General features: G+C 39.7%; 2 protein-coding genes across 2 annotated transcripts in view; one reads left to right on the top strand and one right to left on the bottom strand.

Annotated features, from left to right (window-relative positions):
• The window catches only part of LOC122645725 (DExH-box ATP-dependent RNA helicase DExH5, mitochondrial-like), a 40,880-nt gene that overhangs the window by 15,119 nt on the left and 1,458 nt on the right, over positions 1-24,303 (bottom strand). The window contains exons 2-5 of the mRNA XM_043839064.1: positions 6,304-6,724; positions 2,025-2,179; positions 1,852-1,939; positions 1,326-1,571 (exon numbers count right to left, since the gene is read on the bottom strand). Coding sequence (XP_043694999.1) covers positions 1,326-1,571; positions 1,852-1,939; positions 2,025-2,179; positions 6,304-6,723 — 909 coding nt within the window. The 5' untranslated portion in view covers position 6,724. The remainder of the gene's footprint in view (positions 1-1,325; positions 1,572-1,851; positions 1,940-2,024; positions 2,180-6,303; positions 6,725-24,303) is intronic.
• LOC122645726 (T-complex protein 1 subunit delta) lies at positions 17,606-19,626 on the top strand. The gene has a single exon (XM_043839065.1). The coding sequence runs from the start codon at positions 17,811-17,813 to the stop codon at positions 19,419-19,421; it is 1,611 nt and encodes a 536-aa protein (XP_043695000.1). The 5' UTR covers positions 17,606-17,810; the 3' UTR covers positions 19,422-19,626.

Raw genomic sequence — 24,303 nt, 5'->3', positions numbered from 1 at the left:
AGTTCCTTTTTCCTCTGGATAGTTTTTTCCCATTCACAAGTAGTGTTTGATGAGGATAATTAAGTGCTTCCAGATTTGACTACAATTTGATACTTATGCTTAAAAACAGAAGACATTTTGAGCATCTCTTTAGTTCGCATTTCTCAATTTTTTTTTTAAAAAAAAAATTTACAGGTTCAGATGTGCAACTTTGGTTTCTACCCTCCACATGGCTGAATACTTATATCAAGATCATAATCTTAGGAAAGAAAGAACCAGAAGCAAATTGATTCTGATGTGATTTAAGCACAAGGTTCGAAAATCAGCTGCAATTTGACCAGATAATTATCAAGTCTCATTATAATGACTGTCCGACCAATAAAAGAGGTTCAAAAATCAGCTGCAATTTTACCAGATAATTATCAAGTCTCAGTATAATGACTGTCAGACCAATAAGAGGAGCTGAACTGTCAATTACTTCCACAGATTCTCAAATATAAAAGAATACTCATTTAAGGTAAAATAAAGTAGGAGGAGAAAGAAAAGGCATGAACATATAAACAGGTTAATGTGCAGACAAAAACTGCATGTTTTGGTCATGCCAAATTTCAAGAACCAGTTAACTACTAAATAACTGAAAATACAGCTTCCCATCATCAGAAAGCAATATCAATCGAGCAAATGAGACAGTTCTAGCACAATGATAATCCAAAGTTTGAAATGAATTAGCTTCAATTCCCTCAGTATTTTACACTCCATTCTTAAGCTATTAATTTTTAGGGTTAATTATATGTCACCCCCTGGTTTTCAAATGAAACTCAGATCACCCCCTGGTTTAGACCCCAATATGACAAATTAGTCCCTACCGTTAGTTTTATGCTATTAAATGATGATGTCAACCAGTTAAATAAATTTAAATCCCTAAACTACCCTTGACCAATGTTGAAGATGAAGGAACGGTAGTATTGTAAATTTAATTCTAATGTTTTAGTACAAGGGTAAAATAGTCCTTTCAAACCAATAACTAACACCGTTACTGTAGAGGGGGTGATCTGAGTTTCGTTTGAAAACCAGGGGGTGACGTGTAATTTACCCTAATTTTTATAGGGGAACTATTTTGATGGACCATCTGACAGTGGATATGAATTGACCAAACTATGCAGAAGTTTGCAATCTAGAATACATAAAGTACTCCACCTAATATAAAACTGAAGCCCATAACAATGCCAAGGCATGATAACAAAGGAAAAGCAATAACAGCCCCACAAGATGACAGTTTAATAACTATTGACAGGAAGAAGAAGAATGCGCTCTTTGAAAAATGTCAATGTCAATGCAAACTAGACCTGCCAAGCTTGTTGCTGATTACGAAGTTGCAAGCTTCTCCGTCTAAGGATCTTCTCCATGACGACACTAGTTGGCCTTTGGGACTCTGGTTGCTCAAAAAACCCTTCATCAGCTGCAATACTGCCACTGCTGCTTGATCTTGAAAAAGGTACATTTGAAAAAGTTTCCCCACTCATAGGCTTTTGGGAAAGGTATTCTCTAAGTTGAGCGTCAACTCTTCGTTGCAAACCAAAGGATATAGTCACCTGTCAATCCATGAAAATCCAGTGAGAAAATTAATCAACAACTTCACTGGGGGAAAAAATTAATGATGAATAGACAAGAAAATCATAAAACTGCACAAATTCTAATTCCCTTGTACCAACTCGGAAAATTTTTACGGAAAATAATGTAAGGAACTCAAATCAACATAAGTTTTATAGTGGCACTCAACCAGAAGCCAGCCATTTCTTTCCCATATTAATTAAACATTAAAATCAAAACAATAATGACAGACACTTATGTTGCTAAGTTACAGGCGATTACCTCCCTCTGTGGCCGCTTAGCATCTAGGTCAGATCTGTAGTTTGGCAGTGGGAGCTTGCTGAAGACAACAACCTTTTCATATTGACGGCTGCCAGAATTTAATGTTATTTTAGGATCAGTACACAGAAAATAACACAAAACATAATAAGAGTACTTAATGCTGTCTGATATACCTATATAAACCCATTCTGTTAGCCAATGCCGCAAGTTTCTCAAAATCACGTCGGTCCTTTTTCTCCCTTGACACCACCTCTTGTTCATCTTTATTGCGAATAAGCATGGTTAACTTCCAGTTCCACTCATCAATGTTATCCAGTGTGGAGGCACCCTGAATATCAAATGTGTGTGACAAGTGAGCAGTCTAGCAAGCATGTATAACAAACAAAAATAACAATTAGGGCTCAAATGCATTAAAGGATACAAGTAGGTAATAGGACAACATAACTGAAATCACTTCGGCAAGTTCTAATGAAGTACCATAAATTTAATGCAGAAGTTGCCAGTAGCAACGTGCAAAAATTCCTTGTTACACTACATATCAGCATTGGTGGAATTACCAGCAGCAACATTAGGCTATCTTTTTATTTTTGGTTAACGATATTATATTTTATTAGCTTCATCTAAATAAGGATTATGAGTCACTGAGGATATGCCAGTAATCAGGACGGTACACTTTAGCAGCAGCATCAAGAGCTTTACACATCAGGATAATCTCCAAAAAAAATTATTTTCTTCACTTTTTGTTCGACCAAATTATCAAGGGAGTTGTCAACCAAGGTTTTAACACTTGGTACAAGAACACTCGGATTGTCTGATGACTCTGATCCATAACAGTATCACGAGAAAAACATAGAATATTTAGATGCTTCGCCTCATTAGATATGGTCTTCTCCCTGGATCAGCCAATCCTTTGTTTGGATCATCCATTTCAGAAGAATCGAGGTCAGCAATGCATGTGACCAATCCGTCCTATAATAAACCCTCGGTCAGAACTAATTCTTTTCACATGAATTTGTTTCACTTCACTCCAACTATAACAAAATCTAAGATCTTATAGAGTAATTAGCTTATGGTAGCACATATAACTGATATAAGATTTCTCAGACACTCCAGACACTAGATAGAGAGTGACCTTAAAAAAGGTCATCTCTTCCTTCGGCAAGGCTTCTGTCAAAGTAAAGGGAAATTCTTAATGGATCTTTCATTGGCAATGAGCTCATCGCCTCATCAACACCCATCAAATCATAATATTTAGGAACCGGTGAAGGTGCCAATGGGTTTCTCTGGCACGAAATAAATAAATAAATATAAGAAATAAAAGTATTTTGGAGCTGAATGTAAGTCATCATGCAGAAGACTTAGACCATGTTAAATGGGACTTTCTACAAATCATGTTGAGGAGTTCAAGATTTCTAGGAGACAAGAGAAAACAGTGGGAATGTTTCTATTGTTTAGTGACTCTCATGGTTCTTGTGGATGGTTTAGAACACCATGGTTCCTCAAGGGACCTAAAGAAGGGAAGGGAAACCCTCTACTTCTTTCTTTTTATTTTGATTCATGAGGCATTTAGAACTTTGATGACAGCTTGAGTTTGGATACTCTTAAGTCTTAACATCATATGTTCAATTTTATGATGACACTTCAATTTTCTGTTTGAATTCTAATATTCAGTTTAGGGTACTCAACTATGTTTTGAGATGTTTCGAGGCAATATATAAGGGCCTAGCATCAAATTTTCCAACAGCAAAGTTCATCATCTGGAGGATTGAGGAACTGGCCTGAAACCTTGAACATAGGGTTGGGATCCCCCTCCTAAACACTTGGTACTCCCCCTTGATGCCTCCTTCAAGAAGTGAGGCAGAATGACCAGCATGTACCTGGTACAAATTCTAGGTTTATTCAAACCATAGTTCAAAAACTCGTCTAGACTCGGTGTGACAGCCGAGATCTCGGCAATTTTTATTTCTTTTTTTTTTGGTTTTCTTGGGCAAATGGCCATAATTGGCTCCGAGACTTTAAGGGAAGCTTGTTTTAGGCTTAATAAACATATATAAATCTTCAAATTGTTAAAAAAAAAAAACACCCAATTTGGTGTTTTGAATTTGCACCCTTGGTTGGTAGTAAACGTCGAACACTTAATGTAATATTGCCTATTCTATAGATTGTGTAAGTGCTATGAGACATAATTGGCAAGTAAAACAAGTAAATTATGCAATAATGGATGAAGATGCACAATATTGAATAATTATTTAAGAAATAGTAAAATACTTAAAGTTTCTACTACAAACTACAAAGTACAGTGAACAATACATAAGTCAGTCACACTAGTCTTCCATGTCCCAACTCCCAACAAGCAATAGTAGTAATATGGCAACCCCCAGTAGTATATCCTAGTAGTATTGAGCGATAATGTGGCAAAAAAATCAAGAACCAAGGATTTTCCCCTTTCTTTAGATCCAAATCCACGATTCTATCGAGTTCACTTGTAATTTTGAAGAATGGGTCGAGTTTCTGCCTTTTTATAAGGTAGTTTGTACCATTTCGGCGAGATGGTACAAAAGTAGTGAAATTTCGAACAAGATTTTCGAAACATTGTCGATCTGAGATCTCATTTCGACCAGCTCAAGATTCTCAAGTTTCCCGAGATTTCGGTGAGATTTAGAACTATGATTCAAACCCATTGATTTCTGCCCCAAAGAGAGATATCGTCCAGCAGAATTAAAGTTCGATCAGTTAAATTTGGGAGATTTAATTGCAATCAAGTTTGCTGATTTGCATGGGGATATTGGGCCATGGCCGGCTGGATGAGATCAATTTTAAGACTAAATTGCCAATATGTGGAGGACTCCTACAACTGTTTTAGATTGGTTTCTAATTAGGATATAATTCAGTTATGTGATCTAATTAGAGTTGGAGATAATTTAGGATTATTTTCTTTATTGCGATAAAGACTAAAGAGGAGGTACCTACCCAGATTTGGTGGGCCCATGAAAGCTTGTGTGGAGTAGTTTAAATTCAAGAAGGTTGCTGCCTTGCGTGGGGTTTTAGAAGTTTATTATTTTAGTTATTTTTTAGATTTTTAGATTAGGAATAGGAGTCGTATTTTAATTGGGATTTTTGTTTTGAGATATTTCTGGAAGAACATAGGATGTAACCGGTTGGATTTATAAATAAAGGAATGAGCTGAAAACCAGCCAAGTCAAGTTTGAGAAAAAAAAAAGAGAGTTTTGGTTGTAAACCATGCTATGTTGTGAGATGCCTGTACCTGTGAGTAGGTGAGAGACCCGGGAGAGAGTATTTGGTAATTAAGAAGTTTCAGGGACTGATTGATAGGATTAAGAAGAGCTTATTGGCTTGGAAAGGAAATTGTCTAGGGTTACAATTAACTAACTGGAGCCAAGACTGGATATGGAAGCTACAGTTGACACATGCTTGGGGGAAGAGATGGATCTATGATTTGGTGCCTCAACTTCACAAGGTTAAGATACAAACCCGCCTTACTTATACAGATATGATGTACATTTGGATATGCTATTTCAAGACCATGAGATCATTTCACACTTACTTGTAGAATACAAAGAAGTGCAAAGTACCTTTCATACAGTGGGCTAGAAATTCATTCATGGAAAAGGTAGGATTCTTTGGTACCAACATTGAGATAAGCATTTAGGGTATTGAGTGATGGACACAGCACAGGATAAAGTTTAGAAGACAGCCTGAGCTAGAAAACTAGCAAATGCTTTAAGGTGCCGAATCTTGCTCACGGATAAGCATTAATGAATGCAATTGAGGGAACTAAGTAGTAGCACCAACGGTTTAACAAAATGAGACACTTGACTAAGGAGTAGCATCAGTTGTTATCAATATGAGATACTTGACTGAAACAGTTTGGCCATGTGCAACATACACGGAATCAAAATGAGGAGTCATATGGTTCCAGTTGAAGGCCAAAAGACCTGGATTAAATTTGTGACAAATGACAAGAGTAATGATGAATTAAATGCATTCGATGCCTTCACGTCATCCTTTTAAACAATAAAGGTATCTTAGCTTATACAACTACCAATGTCAAAATTTTCTTTTGTATGTTGTGGAAGGTTTCAAGTGTTTTTTCTTTTCCGGACTGCTATGGTTTCACTGGCCAAGACATGGGTGGAAAGATGAACCTTAACCGGGGAAGACAAGAGGCAATCATGAATTAATCGCAGGATTAACTGGTTCTTTCCAACCAATATTCGGCTTTAATAAAACCTGGCATTCCACTCAGTTCAATGTAGGCACCCAATTCTCAACGTAGAACGCTAAAACTTGCAGTATATGGGTGAGTCAATGACTCAATGAAGCAAAAATAATCCCACTACTTCTTCATACTCCACACACAACGATAAATGAATACTGAATTAGGAACCTACGCCATGAAATTTTAAATGTTTAAAGGGAGGGGGAGCTCACCACTTGCGACGACGACTCTGTTTCACGCTCGGAGTCATCATCTGAGTAATCATCGTAAGCGTACCGACCATACTGAAAGCTCTGCTGCTGCTGTTGCGGCTGCAAGGAAGGGTAAGATCTGCCCCTGGGGCTATAGACTAGACCCTGGTTGTCCCGCCAATCAAAGTCCAGAGAACGAGTTGAGACGCCGGAGTTAGCGGAGGAAGTGATAACAGACCTCAAGCGTGGTGGAACGTACACACTGCCGAACGCTACTGCTCGATCCTTCATGGCGCCGAAGACAGTAGCAGTGGTTTTGAAGGTTTCAGGGCTCCTCCGAGAATTCGAACGGGATTGAAATTGCAAAGCGGTTGGTCTCAGAGACATGGTCAGGTAAGGACCGGTCCTGAGATAACCCCGCAAGAAAGCGGAGTAGGGCATGTTAGGCTTTATCAGACATTTTCTTGTTCCACTCGTTCACGCTAGGATTTCGAATGGAGAAAAGAGAAATTGCAATAAACTGAACCTGCCCTTCTGCTGCTGCCGCTGGTGGTCGCACAGTCGTCGTGGTGGAGGTAGGGGTTGCAGTGGAGAAGCATAAGAACTTGGGTCTACTCCCAATTGTAGCCAGAGATTTAGGAATTTATAGCAGTGGAGAATTCTTTTTTCCTTTTTTACTACAGAAATTACGAGTATACATGAAGTACCATGTAATCTCGAGATAGTAGCCGTTGATTCTGATGCGATACGGCAATTATCAATTTAAAATGCCCAACGAACGGTGGCAGGTGACCACGGGGACCGGACCTCCGGAGAAACAGGAAGTTCACTGACAAATGGCGAAGCGATACGTAGCGAATGCCTCCCGAGGGGTGCTTTTGTAAACGCACAGAATATGCTTGTCTGAATTTACGGAAATACCCTTCTCAGTTAAACATCTGATAGTTCTAGGTTTTTTCAGTTCGGTTTTGGTTCGGTTCAAGATACATTAAGACTGAATTGAAACCCAATAAATTTCATTACTCGAATACGAAACCAAACGGTTCGATTTCATTTGTTTGTACGTTGTGTTATATGATTCAAAATCGATTTAAGTGTAAATGAAACAAATAAAATTGGTAAAGAAAGTTTAGTCACATGAAGATAGAATCCCACAATGTCACATCTAATACATGGTTTCAAATATCTGCATCATATGGGTAGAATCGATCGATTGAGATCCAAAACAGGAGTGGCGATTCCAATTTTGGTTGTTCTAGAGTTGTCAATTCCATTTCGCGATTGAAATTTTAGGTTTCAAATCTGAAAGGCCGATTCTAGGGTTTTTTGGATTGATTCTAATCCAACAATGACCAATTCAACCACTGATTCCAAGTTTAAAATTCTTTTTTACACAATAACAACAAATAGTATGTTCTTATCAAAAAAATATAATAACAAATAGTATGTAATTTCACACAACTCAACAAAGACATTTGATTGTAGGGTTTAGTATAATTTTGATTCGATTCAGTTCGATTTGATTCAAATTACACTTTATTATATTCGGTTCAATTTGATTCATACTTTTCTGGGTCTAAACTGAAACCAAACCGAATAAAACTTTGTTTGTTTTTAATCAAAACTGAACCCATTTTTTTTACCCGAATCGATTTTAAATGGTCGTTTTGGAATTCAATTTTGGGTTCCCATTGTAATTGACACCTTTAGACACGCCCGCCTTTGGTAACGGCTAAGGGGACGTTTATCTCGTGCCAAAAATCTTCTTGGTTGGAGACTCTCGCGCAAAATGGAGCAAGCGGTTCCTGCTTTCGCTCGTCTTTTCTTCTAATTTTGGTAAAATTCTGCCTTTGCTTATCTGCTTATCTTATGGTATGAAGCATATGAATCACAACTTCACCAGGGTCAGTCAAGCGGTCAAACCATAAGTAACAACCTTTTGGATTTGGTAAAGCACGGTAGTTGAAATACTAGTCAAACTTGAAATGAGTGTTTAAATCTAATTACAAGAAGAATTGGTCTCACTTAACCTAGCTGGACTATCCCTTCCCCAAGTTTACTTGTTTTATTTTTCGGACAAGGTTTCCTCCACCTGTAGACATTTAGCCATCATTTTAGGGTTCACAAACTCTTATAAGGTTTTAGTTTATTATATTCTTCAATAACTTCTAAGAAAGGCTTTGTTATTTGGACTGGAAGTTTTGCCTTTCATGAAGAAGATGATCTATTGACGTGTTGGGGATAGATCTAAGATATCAATATGGGAGGATAATTGGATTCCTAAGATAACTGATTTTCGAATTCTATATAAGGGATCTTGTATCTTAATTTGAGAAGGTAGTTTTGATCACTTTATTGGATGTGCAAGATAAGCATATGTGCTATTGGTTAACTCTCAATTCCTTGTTGTATATATGAAGGAAAGGATTCTTTTAGCAAGCAGGGTACTCTACATCCTCTCACATTTAATTTTTTAATTAGTATTTATCTCAATTAAAAAAAAAAAACTAATATGATAATACATGCGAGGACGTGTAGTATACGTCTTAGGCACAGAGAGTCTTTTCCCATATATGGATAATAATTATGTAGGGAGGCTACAGAAGGGATGTTTCAAGGGTTGAAAGAAGCAAAAGAAGCATGGTTGGTCAAGGGTTGATTTTTGGATGGATCATCAAGGATATGCAGTTAGGAGGGCTCGACCCTAGCATGACCGCGGATAGAGTTGTTTGGAGGACAAAGACCCGTGTAGTCAACCCCTTATAAGGGGATGTTCCTGGGATGCTGCTTTGACTACTTGCTTAGTCTTTTTCCTTTGATAATTTTATTTTACCTTTTCACTTCCTTTTACTCCTTTGTATTTGTTTACTTTTTTTTCTTTTATTTTCTTTTAGTTTTTTACTCTCTTCTATTTCTCTTATTTCTATTACTCTCACAGCCACTTAAGATCCATGTAACCAACCCCATGTAGTTGGAATAAGGTTATGGTTGTTGTTGTTGTTAATGTAGTAGCATTCTGAGTGATGACCATGTGATCTTTTTGTGTTGGTTTTTTATACTTTTGAACTTGTGAAATCTTTTTATCATGCTTGTATATTGAAGAATGACAATAATTTTGTTCCTATGGCCCATAAATGGGCAGATAGGGATGTGATAGCACAGCTGTAAGAGTTGGTTTTTGTGAATTTGAAATAATTTTTATTTGTTTTGTTTATTTTATTTTATTTTCGTAAAAAAAAAATAAAAACTACAAACAATAGGAGAGCTTGCACCATTAAACACACGAATACCATGGGGGGTTTCAACCGGTCGGACAATGTCATTTTGATCAGGCTTAATCGGTCCCAACCAATTTAGGATCTCGCGAATTTAGGTAATCAGGTCTCATAGGCAAGGGCATGGATATGTTTCAATCCAGTCAGTCAATTACCATTCCACAACAGGCTTAATATAATCAGGCTATAATTGAGTTAATTGACTAACCAAGCTATAAATGAGCCATAAATGGGTTGTAGTCAGCATAAATGCGCTTAAAAGGGCTAATCGGGTTATAACAGCTAGTTATCTATTGTTCACAATATTCGGTCGGTCCCAGCCGGGCGACTATTGGGCCACTAACTTGCATTGGGAATGCCCAATTTTTAATCATAGTGCTTGAGCTCGACATGTCTAGTAACCGGTCAGCCCAGTCTCGGCCTTCAATTGGTTGGTTCAAGTCAGATATACAAGTGCATGCCAACTTGTCACACCCGAGAGACATACACCATTTTGTGACTAAAACTCTTCAAAACAAGAGATTGAAGGTGAAACTTAGTCGTGTCAACGGTCACTCTCCTTAAAACTATAGTTGTACCCTCTCTACTACCTTCTCACTCTCCCCTTCCATCTCTCGCTCTCTTCCTATCCCACCTCTTTGCATCTCCCTCCTTTCCCCGCCTTTTTTCATATCAGTCACTGCTCCTCTGCATCTCCCTCCCTCCTCCCGTCCTACCCTTCCCCTCGTCCACCGTGAACCACCCCTCCCCTCCCCATTTCTCTCTCTGTGAACCTTCATTGGCGACACCATTCTATTATGTGTGTTTCATCTTCCTTTCCAAGGCTTGATTTGCCAAAAAAAAAACCATTGCTTTTCTTCATTCATTGGATATTCCCAAAGAAGGATGCGTGAAGTTTGTTGTACTAGTGAATATTTGTTTCTCCCAAAATACTATCTTGTTTGAATCTTTGAAAGTCTATCTTCTGCCTCAAACCACCACTAACCTATTCTTTTTTATCCACCATTCCTTGTTTGACCATGGTGATTGCTTTCATGCCTTTCGTCTACTCTGAGAATTCCACCATTGAAGAAGCTATTGTGACTTCCTCATCATCATCTTCGACTCCTCCATTGATTCCTTCTTTGCTTTTAACACATGCACTTTTGATCTATGATGAGTTGAAACAAATCATTGCCTATAATGTTGTAGTTTCTTCGAGTTAGGGATTGTTTTTGGGACTCGACATCGGCTCGATGGCCAAATGTAGTCAAACATATAGGCTAGCTTTTGCATATATCGAGGAAAACTCATGATCATGATCATCATCAGAATACCCACTCCGAATAAGACCCAAGAATATGAATTGTTGTGGGAAGTCCTCTTTCGACGTTTATGAGTTGTTCCTGATTAACAAAAGAGCAAAGGGGAGTGAGAAAATTAGAACGGAGGGAGGGAGAAAAGTTGTAAAGAAAGAGAGGGGAGGGGGGGGGGAGACGTAGAGAGCGAGTGGAGGATGGGGATGTAGATAACCAGAGAGGGAGGAGATGTAGAGGGTGAGTCAGCCATGGCCAAGGGCAACAAGGACAACAAGGGATTAGTCAAAGAAGAGGCTAAATAATTTAATTAAGGATATTCACAAATAATATTTATGAAACATGATATATCCCAAACATAATATTTATGAAACATATAACCCCAAACATAATTTTTCCAACGTCAGGTACTTTAGAGTTTAGATGTAGTTTCTTTAAACGTTAGATATTCCAGTTAAAAAATCTGATTGGTGTTTTCTATTTTGTTATCACCAAATTAACCTCATGTAAGGTGATTCTCGTAATTTAAAGTACTTACGTGATCTTGGCGCCAGTCCAAAGTGGAGCATAATTTGTTTTTGTGAAAGTTTTCCTCAACCGATAGAGATGGAGAAGGAAGTATTTCTTCTCCTTGGGTGAAATGACCTCATTGGATTCTTGGGTCATCATTACTCAAGGACTTAGCAATGGGTATCGGTCTCAACCGATACTGATATGATACTGATCCAGATCAACTCATATCAATTTGGATCATATGGATATGCCGCAAGTTTTCAATAAAATTTGGTTTTTATTTACTATTTTACCTTTTATATGTACAGATAGATCAATATGAGACAGGCAGGAATTGGTATTGGCCTCTACTAATACTGATACGAATTGTTCGATCTGATATGGATTCCTAGAACCGTGGCCATTGGTGAACGGAATTATCACCCACTATGAACGAAGTTGAAACTAGGGCTTCAATAGGGTTTGTTTGGGTCGGACCTTTTAAAATCCCAGTCCAGCCCTAAATCCACTTAGCTAGTTCAGGTTCAGCTCGACCTTGACTCAAGGCCAAAAAAATCCAACCCTCACTCGCCCTCAGGGTTGGGCAGGGTTGACCCTTATTGGCCTTGACCATGGGGAGGGAGGGAAGAGATGCATGGGTTGGCTAGGTTAGGAAGAAGAAGATGAAGAAGAAGAAAAGAAAGAAGAAATTCCTAATCCGGTTGGTGTTCTGAAATTTTGAATTGAGGTGGCTCTAGAGGAAGAGAAGAAAGAAAGAAGAGGAAGAGCAAGAAGAAGAAGAAGAAGACAGGGTCGGGCTCAACCTAAGGCCTCAACCCTGGCTTGGCCTGACCCTAACTCAGGGTTAGAAATTCTCAACCTTGACCCGCCCTCAGGGCCAGGGTATCTCAATCCAAGCTCTATTTGGGCCTAGGGCGGGCTCGGACCGTCAAGGCTAAACTTGCACCCCTAGGTGGGCCCAAGCCCGACCCTGACTCAGGGTCAAAAAAATTCAACCCTGACCCGCTCTTAGGATTGAACCGGGTTGATAATCCTAATCATGGGGGGGGGGGAAGGGAGATGCATGGGTTGGCTGTTTGGGCCCAAGCCGTCAAGGCCAAACTTGCACCCCTAGGTGGGTCCAAGCCCGACCCTAACTCAGGGCCAGAAAAATTCAACCTTGACCTGCTCTTAGGGTCGAACCGGACTGATAGTCCTGACCATGGGGGGGGGAGAAGGGACATGCATGGGTTGGCCAGGCTGGGAAGGGTTGGCCAGGCTGGGAAGAAGAAGAAGAAGGAAAAGGAAAATGAAGAAAGAATAAGAAGATATAACACGAAGTTTAGAAGACAAGGTCAGGTTGGGCTGGGCTGAGCTCAGCCTGAGGCCTCAACCTTGGCCCGACCCGATCCGACCAGGTCCGACCCTAACTTAAGGCAAAAAAATTTCAACCCTAACCCACTATCAGGGCCAGGTTATCTCAACACAGGCCAGGGTGTCAAAGCCAAACTTGCACCCCTAGTTGAAACTATCCTCCCCTTTGGCTTTTTTTTTTGGATTATTTCCAAATGCCCTCTTGAAAATAGCCAAACATACCGTTGTCCCCTTAAACTTTCACTAATTTCATGTGCACCCCTACTTTCTAAACTTAGTACCATTATAGTCCCTGTTAAATCCGTGCCCAAAACCCGGTTTAAAACTTGGTCTGGTTTGAACCTTTTATGTAGAACCGGGAGCGGAGTACGCTCGTGAACTGTGGACCATGATACTCAAGCCATCCCACAAGATTGTTGACCGTGACTCTAGAGAAGTCGTCGAGGATAGGTACATCGACAGAGATAGGGGAAAGTTTGTCTTCGAGGGTGCATTCCTAGCATTTCCTTATTTCGAGGATCCGCCGCCTCCGTGTACCCGTTCCCACTTATAGATGATTGGGAGTAAGTTAATATCCTAATAACTCATGAGTATAAATACTAGAATGGGCTTAGGACCTGATGTTCCTTCTAATCATATTATGGGCCTAGTAGTATAATGGGCCCAATAACTTAAAATGGACCTAAAGACCTAAGACAACCAAACATGACTTTAGACTAAAGTGAGGTAAATAGGGGTCAATCCACTATTCACCTCACAATAGAAAACCTAAATCGTGGAGAGGAAAGGAGAGAAGGAAAGAAAGAAGAAGAAGAAGGAAAAAGGAACGAAAGAAGAAGAAGAAGAAGGAAGAGAGGTGGAACCCAAGCTTACTCTCCTACATTGGTGAGATTCTCTCTCTCTCTCTCTCTCTCTCACTTCCTAATTTATAGACCTAGGGTTTGGACTTATGAGCCATGAGTGCTTCATCTACCCTAATGGAAAGGCCATTAATGGCTAATCTTTGAAGCTTAGTTATAAAGACACCTAATCCTACCTTGAACCCCCTTTCACCCTTTCTCCATTTATGAACCCTAAGTTGGGGATTCACTTCCATTTATGGGTTTCACCAACCCTCATGGAAGACCATAGAGGTGTGGTTTGTGGGTTGTTAAATAACATTGATTAAAGCCCCTTTCAAAACCCCAATACCCAAACCCATGAGTTTTCTTTCCATATGTATTTTAATGGAGAAAAACCTAATCGATCATGGGGTTTACAAACCCATGTTGGGTGTGTGCTATGGCACCTTGGTTGGAGTTGTTCTCATGGCCAAAGAGACCCCTAAAAACCCCTAAGAATACCCCATTTTAGCCCAAGACTTTGGGGCTGCAAAATCATTCTCGGAATGGCATGAACAGCAAGACTGGCACGTGGACAGGCACATGCAAGTGCCAGTCCCTGAGAAACTAGATCTGCCGGTGGGAAAAGTCCGAGAGGGACAGGCACATGGACAGGCACATGCAAGTGCCAGTCCTGAGAAAGATCTGCCAGTGGGAGGTCCGAGAGGGACAGGCACATGCAAGTGCCAGTCCCTGAGAAAGATCTGCCGGTGGGAGGTCCGAGAGGGACAGGCACATGGACAGGCACATGCAAGTGCCAGTCCCTGAGAACCTAGATCTGCCAGGTGGGGAAAGTCCGAGAGGGACAGGCACATGGACAGGCACATGATATAGCCTTGCTGTATGTGCCGGTCCCCTATTTTAGTCTTGTTTGATAACTTATGGGGCCCAACTCTTCTAGCCCTAAGGCACTAATCTCTCCCCACGTTGTACACTCTCTTTAGGTTGACTGACCCGGCTCGGGGGCATATTAGTACGTGGGACAGTACTTGGCATCGAACGTCGATTTGAAGAGCTCCGTACTGACGATTGACTGAGAATCAATGTGAGTTAAGCAAACGTCTTAATTTATAGAATGTTTGTGTGTCGTGTCTTGCGAATGTCATTCATGCATGTGTGCTATAATATATAATTATTAGTAAGATATAGGACGATATAAATGTTTAGATGTTGATAGGACTTTACATTCTTGTCTTGCGATATTATTTATTTTACTGCACTATGGTGCGAATGGTGTTGGATTTAGTTATGGGACTCGAGTGCCTGGTTGGTCTGGACTGAGGATACCATAATATGGACTCACTCATGGCATGTAGATCTAGGGCTTCGAGCGGGATCCAAGTGCTCGGTGGGTCTTGGGCTTGAGATTGCCGTACTTGAAATTGCATTAGAGTTGTCCATTGCATTAGGTGGAAACGGATGGTGACCGACCGGCTGCCTTCGGTATTCACATCTCGTACTTGTATACGTACGTATGGGCTAGAGGGGCGAGAGGATAGCCAGCCGACCGTATTTCGGTATCTATGGACTCGGCCTCTGGCCTATGCACATGCGTACCTCACTTATACAATAGGTGAATGCTGGCTAGGATAAATGTTTACCCAGTACTATGACCCTTACCGACAGGGGGTTAGGTGTCGGTCAAATCCGTGGGTTCCGACCATTATTCGGGTATATCCACCCTGGAAGTTCGGGCGCCAACCGTATTTTGGGCCGAACGCCAGGACGGGATTTGACTCGGGGGTTTGCGTATATCTCTTGGTGGAGACCAGTGCAAAGCTTCGGTAGCGACTCCGGATTTATCATCGCCGGTATACCATCCGTTTATGGTACCGATGTCGGGGATGCTACCTAAGGTGTTGCTATAGTACTATACCTGACTTAGTTGTGTGTTAGGTGGATAACAATAAAACTATACATCATCATTCATTCATGTAGCATGATTGTAAATTGTATGTGATGTACGGTCTACCTTGGTGGTATGGGATACCTTGGTATCCGTCCATCATGTATGGTTTGCAGTCAACCCCATTCATTATTATTATTGTGTATGCTTGTGTGGCTTAGCCACTCATTGGGCTCAGTTGGAGCTCACTCATCGGGGAAACATATTTTTTAGTTGATGCAGGTACATTCGAGCATGACGGCACGGAGTTCAAGACTCCTGATGAAGGTCATGAAGAATGGTGGACTTCGGAGTATGAGGATCATGGACCGGAGTGCTACTGTGAGATGTGTTCCACGAGGGAACAGTGATTCTTGGCTGGTGGCCATCTTTTGTTACACTTTGATAAACTATTTTCTGATTCAAAGGTGTATTCTTTTATTCCTTTCTTGATAAGTGTATTTATTATACAGTGATAATACATAGATCCTGATTAGAACCCATTGATATGAAGAGGTAAATTTGAATAGACAATATTTTATATGTTATCACCTAGCTTCTGCTAACTCTAATGTTATTAATATTAATCATTTCCTTTTACCTATTATTTGTCGTTGTGAATGAGTTAGTCTTGGGTACTGCATCAGTGATTCTGGTGGTTAGAGAGCGTATTGGTACGCTCCAGTTGCATTCTCCGTGGTTCAGGGATGGGGGTGTGACAGTCCCTGTCGTTAGACAGAGACGTTATAACATAACGGATCCTAGTTTTTGAACATCGTTGGACCATTCTACCCCTTGATAGGGTAAAATGACTAAAATGACCTTACTTTGAAAAAAAAAAAAAACCTGCAACTCATCTTCTCCAAATCTTTTAGGGTTTGGGTAAGATGAGTTTTTGAATCTGTAAAAAAGATGAGTTCTTGAATCGATGGACCATCTTCCCCTGGATGAGGCATAATCCCCCTAAAAATCGGACCCGAAGGTCTGCTCCCACGCAAAATGTCTACCCATTACCCATCTTCTTTCAACATTTCTGTACTGCACATGACACATGTTCAACCTCCAAATTCAAATAACGAAGAAACCAAGGCTTAAAATTAAAGCATGGTTTACTATCTTCCATCAATTTTCCCAATCATGTGCTTCAGAAACTTGAGAAATAACACACCACATAATGATTTATCGATGAATTTTAAATTCGGGGAACACAAAACTCATGATGAATGCGAAGAGAATAAAGGAAAATGGAGACCTAACCACAGTATCGCACTCTTTCTACAGTTGTGCTTGAAAAAAAAAAAAAAACAAAAAAAGAGGCAAAGCAGTCATGATAGAATGAAGCTAAAGCTAGAAATCTTTCAATTTCTCTTTCAATATTCATTCCTGTTGGAGACAATATGCTCCCAAATAACCTTATGGCTCAAACTTACATAAGAACCACGTTAAAATAATGCACATGGATAAATAAAAAAATGGAAACTGCGTAAAACTATGAATCACTAAGCACTAGATATTCAATACCCTTTTTGCCTTCAAATCTTTGTGTGTACTTAGTGCCTTGGGAAGACTTCTCAAGGAGAAAATGGATAAGTGGGGGAGGCGAGCAATCTAATGGACAAATAAAAGAAATATCGTGGAAACAAAAATTACAACCGAATATGGAAGAGGATTCAGGGTACCCATTCATTTGGGTTGTGAGAGCGAAGGAAGAGGATGAGCAGAGATGGATACCAGAAGGGTTTGAAAAGAGCATTAAAGGGAAGCGATGTCTGTAGCCCCAGGGGAAGATGGTCCATCGATTCAAGAACTCATCTTCTCGAAACCCTAAACGATTTGGAGAAGATGAGTTGTAAGTTTTTTTTTTAATTTTTATCATGTAAGGTCATTTTGATCATTTGACCTTATCAAGGGGTAGAATAATCCATCAATGTTCAAAATTTGGGATGCGTTATGTTATAACGTCTCTGTCTAACGGCAAGGAATATAATAGTACTTAGTTTGAAAAGCAGGGTGCACGTGGAATTAAGAGGCTATTCCCGTAATTTCACTGCTTAACCTTGGCCCCCAGGTCAGTCCAAAAAGCCCCCTTACCTCAACTCTCCCCCACTCTCTATAGTCTCAATATTTCCCGCCCCAGACGCCACTTCTGCGCTGCCCTTTCCTTTCCATTCGAGCAAAAGCAATCACGCTTCTTCACACTCTTAATGTTTTGGGTTTAGGTTTAGGGTATTATCAGGATTCAGTCGTTCCGATCAGTCGTTCGGAGCTTCACCATCCTCTACATCACTGACATTTGTAGGGTTAGGGTTTTTAGCTCAAGAGACTTATGGCGACCCCCGCAGTTCAACAGCCGCGTTCCGTCTCATCGAAAACGGAGAGCTACGTCGATAACAAGCGCAAGGAAGACATCCGCCTAGCCAACATCGCCGCAGCCCGTGCCGTCGCCGATGCCGTCAGAACCAGCCTTGGCCCCAAAGGTATGGATAAGATGATCTCCACAGCCTCCGGCGAAGTCATCATTACCAACGACGGCGCCACCATCCTTAACAAGATGGAAGTCCTTCAACCCGCGGCCAAAATGCTTGTCGAGCTCTCTAAGTCCCAAGACATTGTCGCTGGAGACGGCACCACCACTGTAGTTGTCATCGCTGGTGCCCTTCTGAAGCAATGCCAATCTCTCCTCAGTAATGGCATCCACCCAACCGTCATCTCAGATGCCCTCCACAAAGCCTCTCAAAAGGCCGTCGATGTGCTCACCGCTATGGCCGTCCCTGTGGAGCTGACTGATCGCGATTCGCTTGTCAAGTCCGCCAGCACTTCTCTTAATAGCAAAGTCGTTAGTCAGTACTCAACTCTTCTCGCTCCTCTTGCGGTCGATGCTGTCCTCTCGGTCGTGGACCCTGCCAAGCCTGATCTCGTCGATCTCCGTGACGTCAAGATCGTTAAGAAGCTCGGCGGCACTGTCGACGACACGGAGCTTGTTAAGGGTTTGGTGTTTGACAAGAAGGTTAGCCATACTGCTGGTGGCCTTACTCGTGTCGAGAACGCTAAGATCGCTGTTATCCAGTTCCAGATATCGCCGCCGAAGACGGACATCGAACAGAGCATTGTTGTCTCGGATTACACCCAGATGGATCGGATTTTGAAGGAAGAACGCAATTATATTCTGGGAATGATTAAGAAAATTAAGGCTACTGGGTGTAACGTTCTACTGATTCAAAAGAGTATTTTGAGGGATGCTGTGACGGATCTGTCTTTGCATTATCTTGCCAAGGCGAAGATTTTGGTGGTGAAGGATGTTGAGCGTGATGAAATTGAGTTCATTACCAAGACTTTGAATTGCCTGCCGATTGCAAATATCGAGCATTTCCGTGCGGAGAAGTTAGGACATGCAGATTGTGTGGAGGAAGTTTCGCTGGGAGATGGGGGGAAAATTGTCAAGATTACTGGTATTAAGGATATAGGTAGGACGACGAATGTGCTTGTTCGGGGTTCTAATCAGTTGGTTCTTGACGAAGCCGAAAGGAGCTTGCATGATGCCTTGTGTGTTGTTAGATGTTTGGTAAACAAGAGGTTCCTGATAGCTGGTGGTGGTGCGCCCGAGATAGAGCTGTCACGACAGCTTGGTGCCTGGGCTAAGGTCTTGCAGGGGATGGAGAGTTATTGTGTCCGTTCATTCGCAGAGGCTCTGGAAGTTATTCCATATACTTTAGCCGAGAATGCAGGTTTGAACCCAATAGTTATTGTTACAGAACTCCGGAACCGTCATGCGCAAGGAGAGATCAATGCGGGCATCAATGTGAGGAAGGGACAGATCACTAACATACTGGAGGAAAATGTTGTGCAGCCACTGCTTGTGAGCACTAGTGCAATCACATTGGCAACTGAGTGTGTGCGTATGATTCTGAAGATTGATGACATAATTACAGTGAGGTAGTCTTGCTTAGAACACTCTGCCATGAAACATTGAGAATGTTTTGGTTATGTTGAACATTTATTTACCACCCTCACAAGGTTAGTGGCTTTATTGTCATCTTTGGAAGTGATTTCAGAACAGTTAATGCTTTGATTTTTTCTGGTGTTGTTTCATCTAGGTTTTACAGAACTTTGGCTCTAATGCATAAGAATTTTGTTAGTCTTTATTGTGGTTTGTATTATTGTTGGATTTTGTCTTATCATTTCATAGATGGGTTACTCTTTTTATTACAGTAGAGAAGTAATCAAATTTTTATTTTCTTAATTGCGTTTCTTACACAAAGAATTTGTTCTTTTCTCTGGTTTTGGTTGTGGTTAAATTGTGTACCTATCGTTTCATTGGGGGGAAGTCTTCTTACCATGTTTAACATGGTATTGACGACTGTTATATGATTGAATGGCTCGTTGATATGTGTTATGTAAGGAAACTTCGGTATTCAATTTATTATTGGTGATCTGAGATTAAGTTAGAGAAAGAATGAAATTTTTTTTTACTTACCTAATCACTTTTTTTTTTGGTGAGAAATACTTTCATAGCAGATGTATAATTTCATTTCCTTTTCCTCTCTGACCCCCCCTGGAGTGTGATGTATTGATTTTATTCATTACTTGGGGCATGCATGGAGTTGAAGTCATGGTACTGTTGACAGTTAAGTCATACTCTATTAGTGGCTGTTTAATTGACAATTGTATATGATAACTGCAATTACGTGAATGTGCTTTGAAGCGAGTGAATATCACAGTCAAATGTTTCTATCAATTTGGAAATATCTTGCTCATGGGGATCATTAATTAGCGGAGTTGCTAAAAATGCTAGTTTGGGGTCAAGTTTTGAACTATTTATTTAGTTTGAATGTGGTAGTTTTCCTCACTATGTTTGATATGGTATGTTGTCTAAGGGGTATCATGGGGCTACTTTGCATGCAAGCTTATTTTTTCATAGGGCTTGCTATTTCTGAAGGTTACGAGAGAAGAAGATTATTTTATTTTCCATATAGGGCTCATACAAGAGGCATGCTTTTAAAAAAAGTAAAAAAAATTATTTTAATATACTAGAAAAAAGTCAACCTGTGTACTCTAGCTGGAGGAATGCTTTCATGTGACGAATTATCTTCTAAGTTAAAATTGTTGTGGGATTAATCAATGTGGTGGATTGCTAGGGGGATTGGGATATTCATTAAATGCGGTTTTAATCATATCAGAATAAGAGGTGAAAGAATTACCTTGCTTACCCAGTAGGATGGTGGTAAGGCTGTGTACATTATGACCCTTCCCAGACCCCTTAGTGGTGGGAGCCTCGTGCATTGGTTACACCCTTTACTCAGTTGGATGGTGGTACTTTTAAGAACTTGGAAATGAAATTTTGAAATTTGTTCTATAGATATTTGAGGCTCTTCAACAATTTAAAGGTGAGAGATTTAAGTTACATCTATTGTTTGACACCAATTAAAATTCTGAATGACCTTCCTTCCTAGTAAATAAATGCTTGAAACATGTGATTCATGGGTGTTGATGCAGTTAAATCACCTAAATAGGCTTATTTTATTAGAAATAAAGATTGGGTTATATATGTGTTGGGCCTTTGATAGTTTGATCCCATGGGTTTTCATTGTAATAGGCACTTTAATGGGCCTATAATATGGGTAGAGGCTAGGGATACGGGATTACTTAGTAAAGTGTCTTTATTTCTTTATTCTAATAGTTATTAAGTATTTTAGATAGGTTGGATTAGGATTCTATAAGTCCAGTCATGTTTTGAGCCAGTTTCCTTTATTATTTCAGTTTCCTAGTCAGTTTAGGTTACTTTATTATTCAAGTATTGGGCTAGACCTTTTCCTTTTTAGTATAGGTCAATTTTTGAGTCTTCTATATAAGTTTGTATAGGAGGCCAGTGTTGTTCACGAATTTTGATTATGAAAAACTGTCTCTTTGCTGCTCTTCTCCATTAGTGAAGAAATCTTGTGTGTGATCAAGGCTGGTTGGTGTTTGATCCATCTAACCACCTTATGGTGTACGGTGTGAAGCCTGGGTGTTTTCTATTTTATTATTTCTTCCATCTTTTTCCATTCCATCGATTCTAGTAAGCTACTGGTCTAATTAATTTTCTGCAATTCTGGTTCCTGTTGAGATTCACGATACATTTTTTTGTATGAATTTCAATTAGGAGAATCCAGCGATTAGATTCTGCCCAAAGTTTGATCAATTGTCGTCATCTTAGAAGAGGAGCTTGATTCTGGTTTGGCCCAGGTCAGACCTGCTGATCTGGACTTATTTTCAGTTTTTTCAAATGTGTCTTTTGTTCCTGAATTTGAATTCTGTAACCTCTGTATTTGAATCGATTGATTAGTCTGTTTAACTGTAATTGCTGATTCTTATGTTATTTACTGAAAATCGATTGCTAATTACTTTTCTCTCTTCTGAACCCTAATCTGGATTGTAAAAGTACAGTTTTGCCCCTCTCCTAGTACTACTAGGATTGGTCCATACTTGCTGATCCAACCTGTGGATCGATCTGAAACTTTCAGCAGATATTTCAACATCTGCATAGGTAACTTGATTTGAGTTTTAGCCTAATCTGACCTTCTGATTTGCAGCTAATTAAAATCTCCCTAACCTGAACTTATTCTTTGAGAAAAGATCTTGTTATTTGGTACTGTTTTGATCATCCAATTATAGTTTTACAATAGGTAGACATCAGAGTGTTATCATTGCTAGCCTTTTCAACCCTCCCCCCCCCCCCCCACAAAAAAAAAAAAAAAAGAAGGAAAAAAGCCCCTAAATAGTACACATCTTGGTCATACGTTCCAAATGATTCATCAGTCACTTCTGTGTGCTACCCTTACATCTTAGGTATAGTTGCACAAAACGGAACAATAAATGAGAACATGGTTGGCATGGTGGTGATAATATTTCCTCAATGCATATTTCTTTATAGTGGATTGATTTTGCACTTTGGGTAAGAGAATGAAATGCTGAAACATGCAATAACACACCTTGAGTAGGCAGTGAGTTTTCTGAGGTGATGTGGACTTGTATTGGTGTTTTTTCTACCATGGTATGTTGACCTAGGTTGTTGGTTCTCTCTCCCTCTTTATCTTTCCTTTTTCTTCTTTATTTTCTCTCCTCTTTTTTTCCCTATACCTTTGTCCCTTGACACAAGCTCATAGTTTAATGGTATGAACATGTTATAGACTGAACCGCATGCCTTAGCTAGAAAAGATAAACTGCAAATTGTATCGATGATCAGTGCTAAATATACTACATTGAGAAGATATCCATGATGTTCACCGAAATAGAGTTCAGGACTGGTTTTGCTTAATATGATTTTGGTTGCACTTTATCTTTGCATATTCTTGGCCTCAGAATTTGGCTCGTTTTTATGGCATTAGATATATATGGTAGGAAAGATTTGGTTCTTCATCAATCCCTGATTTTGATTTGTAATATGATTGCATATAGAACAGTCTGGGCTTGGCATTATATATATATATATATGGTAGGTAAGATTTTGTTGTGTCTTCTTCATTATTCTTCATTGTTCTGGCTTTTGCAAAACTTTTTGGAAGAGTTAAACATTATCATTTCTCTTTGAAGGTTTCTTTCTTTGTCTTATCGATCACCTTCATGTTATGCACGATACTTTCATTTTTGGATTAAGTTTTCCTTCACACACGAATCTAAGGTCATCATTATTCCCCCCCACCCCCTCCTTTTATATTGGAAGTCCAAATGCCTTCTATTCCCAGACACCCATCCAAGTGCAATGATGTTTTTTGGTGAAGGAATTCTTTAGGCTTCGTTTGTTTCGGCGTGTAAAATGGTAAATTTTATTTCGTAAATGTAAAATTTTATATGTTAAGAAATTTTTTTCAATGCTTTTTTACATTAAAAAAACAAACATTGGAATATATTTTAACATGTCAAATTTTTTGAAGTGAAAATTTTCAATTAAAAATTTCCAGGTAAAATTTTATGCCGAAACAAACAGAGCGTTAAGGAAAATTCGGTCAATTTTTTTGTGCTGTTTTCTAAGGTGTGTAGTGTTGCCGGCTTGCATCTTTGTGCCTTGATGTGCTCAGTATGGGAAGCTAGCATCTAGACTTGATTCAAAGTTTGGCAATTTCTACCCTCCAACTTGAGGTTCTCTGGTGTAGTCTCAAAGATATTTCTACGGAAAGTGATCCTTGTAAGGTTTAAGCAGAGTTTGGAATTTTTATCATAGAAGAGGTGATGCGACTGATAAAAATACTTTTGCGAGTTAACTTGTGATGGCTACAAACCTAATTGGGCATCCTTATATTTAGTATTTCCCAATTTAAACTGCTATTTCTCTATTTCACAGCCACAGTCTATTTACAAATGCAACGCAAATGCCAACCAAATCTATCACAGAAAATGAATGTAGAGAACACTCACATGGGTCGGGGGCAGGGTGGTTTTGTGTCTAGGCGTAGGAGCAACGCTGGCTATGAGATCAGCTAGTGTTCTTTTTCCTTAAATTTTATTCAAAGTTATACTTGTTACTGGTCCTAAACTTTGTATTTATTCTGTGTCCACACTGGTGTGTATGTTCATACCACCTCAAATGACATTACTTGAAAGTTACGATCATAGAGGAAAATAGATGAAAATGTGACTTTGTTTGGGGTGGAGGGTAGGGCAATGATCTGCCAAAAAACAGGTATTGGTGGTCTTTTAATTTACGAGTAAGATCAAAGTGATGATTAGTAGGAGCAAACTAATGATTCGGTTAAAATAAGCTCGAGCTAACGTCATGGTTTCAAAAATCGGGATCTAATAGATCTCTGGGTTTCGGATCTGAGGGGTCAATTCCGATTTGACCC

This window comes from Telopea speciosissima, chromosome 11 (assembly GCF_018873765.1).
Source record: "Telopea speciosissima isolate NSW1024214 ecotype Mountain lineage chromosome 11, Tspe_v1, whole genome shotgun sequence".
Classification (NCBI taxonomy): Eukaryota; Viridiplantae; Streptophyta; class Magnoliopsida; order Proteales; family Proteaceae; genus Telopea; species Telopea speciosissima.
Note: the sequence above shows the minus strand (reverse complement) of the source record. Positions and strands in the feature narration are given on the sequence as shown.

Excerpts from the sequence above, each read along its gene's own strand:
- LOC122645726 (XM_043839065.1), top strand. The coding sequence starts at position 17,811 with ATGGCGACCCCCGCAGTTCAACAGCCGCGTTCCGTCTCATCGAAAACG.